The 10,029-nt window shown below is 44.6% G+C and overlaps 1 protein-coding gene across 1 annotated transcript in view; it reads left to right on the top strand.

Annotated features, from left to right (window-relative positions):
* Nucleotides 1-8,912, top strand: part of LOC103203810 (all-trans-retinol 13,14-reductase-like) — a 23,347-nt gene extending 14,435 nt beyond the window's left edge. Inside the window, exons 6-11 of the mRNA XM_007948886.1 lie at nt 4,742-4,861; nt 7,212-7,350; nt 7,790-7,899; nt 7,995-8,161; nt 8,361-8,520; nt 8,773-8,912. Of these exons, the coding sequence (XP_007947077.1) occupies nt 4,742-4,861; nt 7,212-7,350; nt 7,790-7,899; nt 7,995-8,161; nt 8,361-8,520; nt 8,773-8,912 (836 nt within the window). The remainder of the gene's footprint in view (nt 1-4,741; nt 4,862-7,211; nt 7,351-7,789; nt 7,900-7,994; nt 8,162-8,360; nt 8,521-8,772) is intronic.
* The last annotated feature ends 1,117 nt before the right edge of the window (nt 8,913-10,029 follow it).

The raw sequence follows: 10,029 nt of genomic DNA, 5'->3' as shown, positions 1-10,029 counted from the left end.
TTGTAAGTGGTATTGATTTCCTCATTTCCTTTTCAGCAATTTCTTTGCTGGTGTAGAGAAATTCAACTGATTTTTGCATGCTGATCTTGTATCCTGCCACTGTGCTCAATCTCTCAATTAGTTACAGTAATTTTCTTGCTGAGACTCTTGGGTTTTCTACATATAGAACTATATCATCAGCAAATAGGGATAGTTTTACTTCTTCCCAATTTGGATGCCATTGATTTATTTTTCTTGCCTTTATGGCCCTGGCTAGGACATCTAATACAGTGTTGAATAGAATTTGTGATAGAGAGCATCCTTGTCTGGTTCTCATTCACAAGGGGAATGGTTTCAGTCTCTCTCTAATTGAGAATAATGTTCACTGTTGATTTTGTATATATGCCTTTCATTATGTTGAGGATTTTCCCTTCTATTCCTATTTTTCAGAGAGTTTTTATCAGGAATGGGTGTTGGATTTTGTCAAATGCCTTTTCTGCATCAATTGATATGATCATGTGTTTCTTTTATTTTACTTATGTAATGGATGATGCTGATTGTTTTTCTAGTTGTATAATTTCTCTGAGATTACATTGTGATTTAAAATTTTCTTCCCAAGTTTAGAATAGTCAGTTCTATCTCACAATTGTGTTGACTTCCTCACCATGTACAAGTTCTGATACTATGCTATTTTTTCCCTCTTTTTGGTTTGTAGTTGTCTCATTTACTAATTGGTGTCTCTTGCTCCATTTTGCAGCCTTATAAGTTTATTTTACTTTGGATACTTCCATACCTGGGTTGGTTTCTGGATTATGTCATCATGTGTGTTTATGGTCATTTGTCATTTGCTGTTATTGATTCTCTGTCAAAAGGGGATTCCCTTTAGCATCTCTTGTAAGGTTGGTCTGTTTTTAACAAATTCCCTTAATTTCTGCTTAACTGGAAATATCCTAATTTCACCATCATATTTGTGGGACAGTTTTGCTGGGTATATAATTCTCGGTTGGAAATTTTTTTAAGGGTTTGTATATATCATCCCTTTGCCTTCTTGCCTGCGTGGTTTCTTCTGAGAAATCAGAACTTAGTGTTATTGGTTTATTGGTTGCCCTTTGTAGGTATCTTTTCATTTTTCCTATGCTGCTCTCAGGATTCTTTCTTTGTCTTTGGTTTTAGGGAGTTTGATGATGGTATGTCTTGGTGATTTTCTTTTGGGGTCTATCCTGTTTGAGGTTAATTGGACTTCTTGAATGGATATATTCTTGTCTTTCATTATATTAAGGAAATTCTATTTCAACAAATCTTCAACAGTTTCCTCTGTGGTTTTATTTGGAGTGGGATGAGTCCTGTTCTGGATTTCCAGTTGCACATAGGTTATTCCTCTTGATGGTATCTTACATTAAACTTAGGCTTTCTTCATTTTTTTTTTTTTTTCTATTTTAATTTAAGGCATTACATAATTTTATCTGTCTGTCTATCTATCTATCTATCTAGTGATTTGGGTGAATATTTACAGAGCAAATTCACTTTCCATACAACAGTTCACATATACTTTGTCTCATGACATTAACCACAGTTTACCACAATGCAACAGCTCCCCTCCCACTTCCTCCCCATAGTTACCTCTTCACAGTGTCCATCCCTCCATGGACTCTTGCCCCCTGAGCTGTCTCCCTGTGCATAAGCAGACCTTATTTCTCCCATGATTGTTCTCTCCAAGGAGTGTATCTACTTGAGGTAAATGTTTAACTCATGCCTGTCTTTTGTTTGGCTGGAAACCACAGATGTGGGTTCAATTCCAGACCTGAAGGGCAACTAGGGGCCATAGTCTCAGTGGTTCCACCAGGCTCTATCGGACCAGCAAACCTGGTCCCCCTGCCTTTTTTTTTCCAAATGATTTTGAGTTTTGTTCCACATCTTCATTTTGTTTTGATCTTTTTTCTGAGTGACCCCTTACCAAAGTAATATTGAGTTATTTGTCTTCAATCTCACTGATTCTGTCTTCCATTGATTCAGTTATATTTTGCCCGTTCAATGTGTTACCTGTTTCTGAGATTTTAGTATCAATTATTAATTTTCTGGATTTTACTGTGTAGATTTTGAATCATATCTAATTTTTCATTTATTTTGTCATTTTGTTCTTGTGTTGTCTTCCAAAATTTTTTCAGGATTTTGTCTGTGTTTTCCTTAATTTTGTCAGTGTTTTTCTTGATCTCTCTCTCAATCCGTTGCAGGGACCCAAATATAATTTTTTTGAATTCCTTATCAGTAAGTTCCAGTGCCGCTTCTTTCTGAGGGATGTTTTCTGCATCTGTATCCTGGTCCCTTGTTTCTGCTACTTTATCTTGTTTCTTTGTGTGGACTGTGGTGGTCTGTTGTCTTCCAAGACATTGTGACATTGTTATATTTATTTAACTGGTGATTGTATATTTGTGTGAATTGCCCAAGAATTTTTTTTTCTTTGTTTTGTTTTAATATATCTGAGTAAGCAGGGTACTCTGTTACTCTATTCGCTAGTTGGCAGCGCTTATACACTCAGCACCTGTCTCCTGGTGGATGTAATGGAGACTGAGAGTAAGTATACGGATCTCTGTTAGCTGTTTGTGAACAACAGTTAAGAGTGAGTCAGGCTCTTATTATCTGTCACGTATTGTTGGCAAGTTGGTGCAGAAGCAAGTGGTGGCCCTCACTCAGTAGGTGGGGCTGCAGGAGGTGCAGGTTTGATGGGGTCATATGGGCACAGTTGTCATCCCCCACTCAGTTAGACAAAAACAATTAAAAAAGCCACCAAAAAGGTAAAAACGAGGACAAAAAACATACATTGCATAAACAAACAAACAGGAATAATCACCAAAGAGTGAAAGGAAGGAAAAAAAAAAGAAAGGCAATAAATGAGAAGAAATATCATACTTTAAAAAGACAAAAGAAATATAAATAGGAACAAAATATAGAGAAGGAGAAAAAAAAATATCTAGAGAGGGTGGAATAAGAGATAAGAACAAGTGTAAAAGAATAATAAAGAAAAAATGAGAAAAATGCAAAAAGAAAAACAAGAGATGGGTAAGACCACCAGAAAGAAAAAAGATGGGAAGCAGGAAAAGGGAAGAGGAAAAAAAACAACTAGAACCCAGGAAGGGAAAAAGAATGATTAAAAATAAAAAGGAAGGAAAAAAAAAAAAAAAGCAGACCAACGAAAAACAAACCTGTGAGGGACAGGGCAGTGTACCCAGACTCTCAGAGCACATAGACTGGGATGGAATTCCTGCCAGTCCAAAAGGTGGGTGGAGGTAGGAGATTGCCACGCCTCCTTCACCAACAGGGTGTGGGGGGTATAAGAGTCACAAAGGGAATATTGAACTTTCCCAGGTGTCATCCTCCAGTGTGGTTGCCTGTGTTGTCCTTGTCAAGTGGAGCCTGTTCTTAAGTCCCTGGGATCTGAACGGGTATGCTGCTGCTTTAAATATCCAAAATGGCTGCACTGCTTGTAAATATTCAAAATGTCTGCACCCTCCAGATAGCCGAAAATCCACAGTTTAATTTGTGTCCTTTGCTGTTCCCCTTTTTAATCATCAGCCACCAGTGTAGTTGTCCATGCAGCCCTTGGCATGCAGGGCCAGTTTTTAGGTTAATTCTCAGGTCCTAACATTACTTTGAAACATTCAAACTGTCTATGCTGTCAGGATAGCTGACAATCTGCAGGTCTGTTTGTCACCTTATTCACTGTTTTCATTGGAAGTTCTTCTACTAGTTGGTATTTAATCCTCTTTTATATCCTTCTTTTCATAGCTCAGGGCTCCAAGATTATCTTATGTATCTGTGTCAATTGGTTTTTCTTTTCTTTGTTGAAGAGGGTCTGTGGACCTCGACTGTCTATTCCTCTGTTTTATTGGAAGTCCAGAGTGTATAGTCTTTGATGTTCATCAGTAAGCACTTCAAGTCATCCAATCATGTAGGGAAGATTACTGCAGTATAATTTAAGTCCCACAGTAGAGGCAGATACATAATATGGAGGTGAAATAGAGGACAGTGGAACAGGGAAGTGTTCAGTGAAGCAGAGGTGTTTGAGCCAGGTCATGAAGGGTGAGAAGAAGCTAGTCAGTAATGAGGTTGAGGAAAGTTATTCCAGGCAGGGTAACAGCATTTGTGAAGGCATGGAGGTATGATAGGGCTGAGTATTTCCAGGCATCTGAGAGTACTAGGTTAAACTATAAGAAACTTCTGTTTCTATAGGTCAAAAAAATAATCTATATCAATGTTCAATAATGTCCTGATATTTAAGTGAGAGTAGCAAGACATGAGGCCAGGCGCATAACAGGGACCAGATCATAGAAGGCTCTACAAGGTTTTGGGATTTATCTTATAGAGGTTGAGGTGTCCTTGAAGCATTTTAAAGAGAATAGTAATGGGAATCGAATGCTGGCAGCAGTGAAGAAGGAAGGGTTGCAGCCCAGGAGCTTGTTGGGGTTGGGAGTTGGGCTTGGCCAAAGAGAGTAGCCCAAGGAGGGCTGGGGGAATGGAGGGGTGGGGTGAGTGTGGAGAGAGCTAGGGAAAGTAAGGGCAGAAGCCACTGTGGGATACACTGACAGTGCTTGAGGATATTTCACTCACTTGCAGTGTTGCCTGGAGCTTGCCCTGTCTGGCCCAAGGTGAGCTGGACTCCCAGGTCTCAGAAATGAAGTGTAGGCTGAGAGAGATCTGTGGGGGCAGGGGCCTTTCTTTACCTTCCTGGAGCTCTCAGAGCCTCACCAACCTCCCATGTCTGCAGGTGTGAGCGTGAAGAAGGGCCAGGAGCTGGTGAACATCTATTGCCCCATTGTGATCTCCAACGCAGGACTGTTCAATACCTATGAGCACTTGTTGCCCGAGCATGTGCGCTGTCTGCCAGGTAAGAGACTGCTCTGTGTTGCTCTCTTTCCAGCTCTCCAGCATTTTCACTTCTGGATTCAGCTTGCTCAGCCCGTGCACTGCTTTCTCTCTTCTTGGCTGCCCAAGCCAGCTGCCCTCTGACCATCCTTGAGCAGAAAAGCCAGGAATACTGGTCTCTAATGGCATCTGTTTGTAGCTAACCTCTGTTTAGGGGTTGGGGAACAAGTTCATTTCTGTTCCATCATCCCCAAAGACCCTTTGGTCCTTATGTTGCATTTAATTATTGGCATATTTATGCCTATTCCCCTTATCTCAACCACTTTTCCCTCTTCTCCTCTTTTAGATCTCCATTCCAAGTTGCCCATTTCTAGTTTCTCTAGATCTTAGATTATCTTTCTAATAGTTAATGATGGTGAGTGGAGTCCCAAAGGAATGTTTCTTAGGTTTTAATTGAGTTTTTGGTGTGAATTTCATTTCTTCTTTAATTTCTTATTTATCTTGAGTAGAGGGAGATCAGGAACTCTGGTAGCCTAGTGCCTAAGGCACTTGACTGCTAACCAGAAGGCTGGCAGTTCAAACCCACCAGCCACTCCTCGAAAGGAAGGTTGGGCAATCTTCTGTAGTGATACCACCTCGGAAACCCAAGGACGGGTAGCTATGAGTTGGGTCTGACTCGATGGCATATAACAACAACAACAGAGGGAGATTGGCCTGACAATACCAGTTGGGAGGTTGAGGCTGGTGGAGGAGACAGGGTAGATATAATAGTTTTATGCCTTATTTGGGATCTGAGGTTATATTTCTATCCCTCTTTTAGGACTCAACCCTTCACTGGGCTGAGGTTGCAGGAGTACCCTTCTGGCTTACTTCTCTTATTTGAGTTCCATGCTCAAAATCTGGGACCCAGGTAGAAATGAGAGTCAATGCTGTCATCTGTGACAAGCTGTGTCTAAAAATAAAAGCCAGGTTCATGGGGGCAGTAGGCATATTTATGACCGTACCATGGGTAAATCTATTGAGAAACTTGACTTTTGTCATTGCATTTGATCCTCACAATCATCAAACAAAGCAATATCATCTTCCTAATGTTTATTGTTATCGAAATTAATAGCCATAGAGGTGACGTAACTTCCCAAAGCTACCCAGCTCAAAGTGGCAAAGCTCAGAGGAGAACTCTGGTCTGTGACTGAAAAGCCTAGGCTGTTTGTACCCTATCTGGGCTGAGATATGTAGAGCTGCCAAAGCAAAGGTCTCACCAAGGGCAAAGGAGACCATGAGCAGCCCATAGGGAAAAAACACAGTGAGGTGAGAAGTTACTGTGTTGAAATGGACTCAGGATGTCATGTAACTAGAACCTACTAGGGTGGTGTGAGGAAATTAATCCTGCTGATCAGGTAGAGACACAGTAGGAGTAAGAGAGAGGGTTCTAGGTAAAGGGTTCTAGGTAAAGGCCTTTGACTTGGGTAGGAGGTCAGACTAAGGGGCTCAGGACACAGTTGGGATGGAAACCAAGGACTCAGGGTATAAGGTGGAGTAGCACAGAGAGCTGTGGGGAAGGAGCTCTCTGCCCAAGGGTTGGCCCAATAGACTGATCCTTAGAAGCTGGGGAAAGTGGGCAGCACAGTGAGTTTAGTAGAAAAATGAGGTCCTAGATATCCTCATGGTGGATAGGTGGGGTGATAACTGTAATTGTCTCTAAGGTATAAAATGTGTGCCAAAGAATCCAGCCTTCTCAAACCTTTCCTCACTTAACTGGGCCCCAGCCAGCATCTGCTGCCAGCAGAGGCCTCCTCACTGTCTGACTGAGTGAGCCGAGTGGGGTGACTGGGCAGTGGGGCAGGATGTGGGGAAACTCTTAGACTTTGCCTCTGGTACTTCTTGCCTCTTTCTCTGTAATCTTTTTGCCTCTTTCCCTCTAGTCCAGAAACTCTGTGTCCTGACACTAACAGGCCAGTGTCCCCCTCACCCAGCTTCTCCCCAGGCAGCCATGGTCCAGTTAGCTGCTCAGCTTGATCTCCCCTCACTGTCCAGTTACAGTTTTCATGCTCTCATGTTTCTTTGCCCTGAAAACAATCTAATGGCACCAGCCCACACTGCCTGAAGGATCAGTTGCCCCTCTGGGGTAGAGGGTTGGATCCTGCCCCAGATGAATCCCAGCCTGAGAACATTTCAGGTGGTGGCAGCGATGAGATGGAAGAGGCAGGCCCTGCCAAGTCCGTGTTGAAATAACAGCTGTGAAACTGGCCTGGGCCCTGGGTAGACAGCTGAGGATAGAGTGGTAGATGAAGTGAGTTGGCATCAGCAGGCTCTCCTGGCGTATGGCCATCTCGGCCACAGGACATGCAGTCCTCCCCAAATCCCTTTGACAGATGTGAAGAAACAGCTGAGGATGGTGCGGCCCGGCTTGAGCGTGTTCTCTGTTTTCATCTGCCTTCGAGGCACCAAGAAGGACCTGGGTCTGGAATCGACCAACTACTATGTTTATTTTGACACCAACATTGACAAGGCGTAAGGCGTGTGTGTATATGTGTGTGTGTGCACGTGTGCACATTGGAGAGGGTGTCAATACAAGCCCGCAGGTCCCATGCTGCCTCCTGCGGTGGGAGGAAGTGGGCAGGAACTTACTCTCTAAAGCTTCCCTGAGAATACTCTGTGTTGCACTGTTATCACTGGGGAAGTCCCTGGGGATGAGCTGTTCCTGCTATACTGGTGGCTGTGAGGAATGAGGCCGGGGATTGGCAGCCCCTCCTGTGGCGTACTAACTAAGGCATTTGACTGCTAACCAAGAGGCTGGTGGTTCAAACCCACCAGCCACTCCTCAGAAGGACAGTTGGGCAATCTACTTCTGTAGTGATACTGCCTCGGAAACCCAAGGAGGGGACGCTATGAGTTGGATTCAATTTGATGGCAGTGGGTTTGGTTTAGTTTTGGTTCCTGTCACCCACAGGATGGAGCAGTACTATTCATTGCCCAGGGAAAAGGCTGCAGCACACATCCCCCTTTTCTTCATTGCTTCCCCATCAACCAAGGACCTTACGTGGGAGGACCGATTCCCAGGTAGACCTTGGGGTCCTGGTGGAGAAGGGAGTAGGGGTGAGGGGTGGGAGCAGGGAAGGGACCAGGCAGCAGTGATCCTGGCTCTCCATCCCCAGACCGCTCCACGATGATTGTCCTGTTCCCCATCGCCTACGAGTGGTTTGAGGAGTGGAAGGAGCAACCACAGGGAAAGCGGAGCAGTGACTATGAAACCCTTAAAAACACCTTTGTTGAAGCCTCTATGTCCATTGTCCTGAAGCTCTTTCCCCAGCTGGAGGGGCAGGTAGGGGGACAGGGTATCTGGTGGTGGTGACTGGACTTCTCGGTGCCATTTCTGCTTTCTCCTCAGTACAGGGGAATAAAGCCCTGAATCAAGTTCCATGGAAGCACAGGAGGTGGTCAGTTTGTACAAGGAGAGCAGAAATGGGGGAAGCATCTCTCTTCCCAGCCCTGTCCTATGCCTGCCTTTGATGCCTCTTCAGGTAGACAGTGTGACTGGAGGATCCCCACTGACCACTCAGTTTTATCTGGCTGCTCCACGAGGTTCCTGCTATGGGGCTGACCATGACCTGGGCCGCCTGCATCCTCATGTGATGGCCTCTGTGAGGGCTCAGACCCCCATCCCCAACCTCTACCTGACAGGTACAGCATCTGTCCCATTTTGCCAGGGCCCAAGACCCTGGGCCACGTGTCACCCAAAGTCCTTTGTTCCTGTCCTTGTGCCCTGCTGTTCTCTGCAGCCTCTTATTGTCTGTACTGGGATGCCTTGTGTGTTCGGGTTCTGACCTGAAGCCTAGTCTCTGGGTGGGCCTTGCTCAGAGGGATGAATGTGAGTGTCCTTGTCCTCCCCTGTCCATTTGGGTGGATGCTGATGGCTCTGCTCTTGCCTCCTAGGCCAGGACATCTTCACGTGCGGGTTGATGGGGGCCCTGCAAGGGGCCATGCTGTGCAGCAGCGCCATCCTGAAGCGAAACGTGTACTCTGACCTTAAGAAGCTTGCCTCAAGGGTCCAGGCACAGAAGAAGAAGAATTAGTTCCTTCAGGGATGAGTTGGAGGGGTTTGCTCCGTCTAGACCACTTTCCCTGACCTAATATCTCTCTGCATTAGTCCCTTGCCTGTATAAAGCGCTTGTTTATTTTTTATTTCTAACAAAGTTCTGATAATCAGGCTAGTGTTGATCACAGGTCTTGTAGTGAAGCTGGGGCTGATGATCCTTTATAACTTTCATAGCTCGCTATCCTGACGAAAAGCCCAGTCTGTGTCACTGATCTGTCTGTGGCTCATGATTACCAGTGTTCTCCACCCCACACCCATTCCTGCTGTGAAGAATCAAAATGAATATTCTCTCAGTCAGGAGGCTAGAACCCCTGAAAGGTGTCGGTCAGCTGAAGCAGGTGGTGTGGTCTGCCCTGAGGTTTCTCCTCTCACTCTTTGTCTTGGGCTGTAGGAGTTCTATACTGCCCTGCAGAAAAAGGTGACTAATGCGCTTTTAAGACCCTGGGATGGTTGGGTTCATTTGGCTGCAGGTCCCATTTGTGCTGTTTCCAGTGGCTCGCTCAGACGATGAGGAAGTGTCTATAGCAGGCTCTATGTGGTTGGAGTGTTGGGAGTAAGACATAGGCAAGGTATAGTGTTGTAATATCCAAGTTCTATGCAGTCAAGCCCTACCTAGTCTTATGAAGTGGGACCTGGCCTTCAATATGCCAGCACCTGAGCCTTATCTTCCAGACTGTTTGGGGAAGGTAGTCCTGGGGTACAGGACTGGAAAGATGACTACGCTGGGGGAGAGGCAGAGTGAAAGAGCATTCCAGGCCAAGGGCACAGCAGAGGACAAGCACAGAGAGGGAAGTGAATGTATTAAGACATGCCCCAGCTACCTCCTAGACCTCAGCCTGGTGGGAAGAGTGTATGGGTGGTGATCCAGTCAGGATCAGAAAATGAAGAGGCATAGGAGCAATGTTGTAGTTTATGTGGTAGATCTGTGGAGACTGGATGAAAGGTAAATGAGGGCTAAAGGTTAATGGAAAAACTTACACTTAAGTTAAAATGAAGCACCAAATGCCGTATTTTACTCAACTTAATGTACTATGAATAAACTGAATGATTTATACCTTTAACATTTGAGAAGTACTTTTTTTTGTTTTCAGTGA

The sequence above is a fragment of the Orycteropus afer genome, unplaced genomic scaffold (genome assembly GCF_000298275.1).
Source record: "Orycteropus afer afer isolate SDZICR_OR568_19922 unplaced genomic scaffold, OryAfe1.0 scaffold00231, whole genome shotgun sequence".
NCBI lineage: Eukaryota > Metazoa > Chordata > Mammalia > Tubulidentata > Orycteropodidae > Orycteropus > Orycteropus afer.
This window is presented reverse-complemented; position numbering and strand designations above follow the sequence as displayed.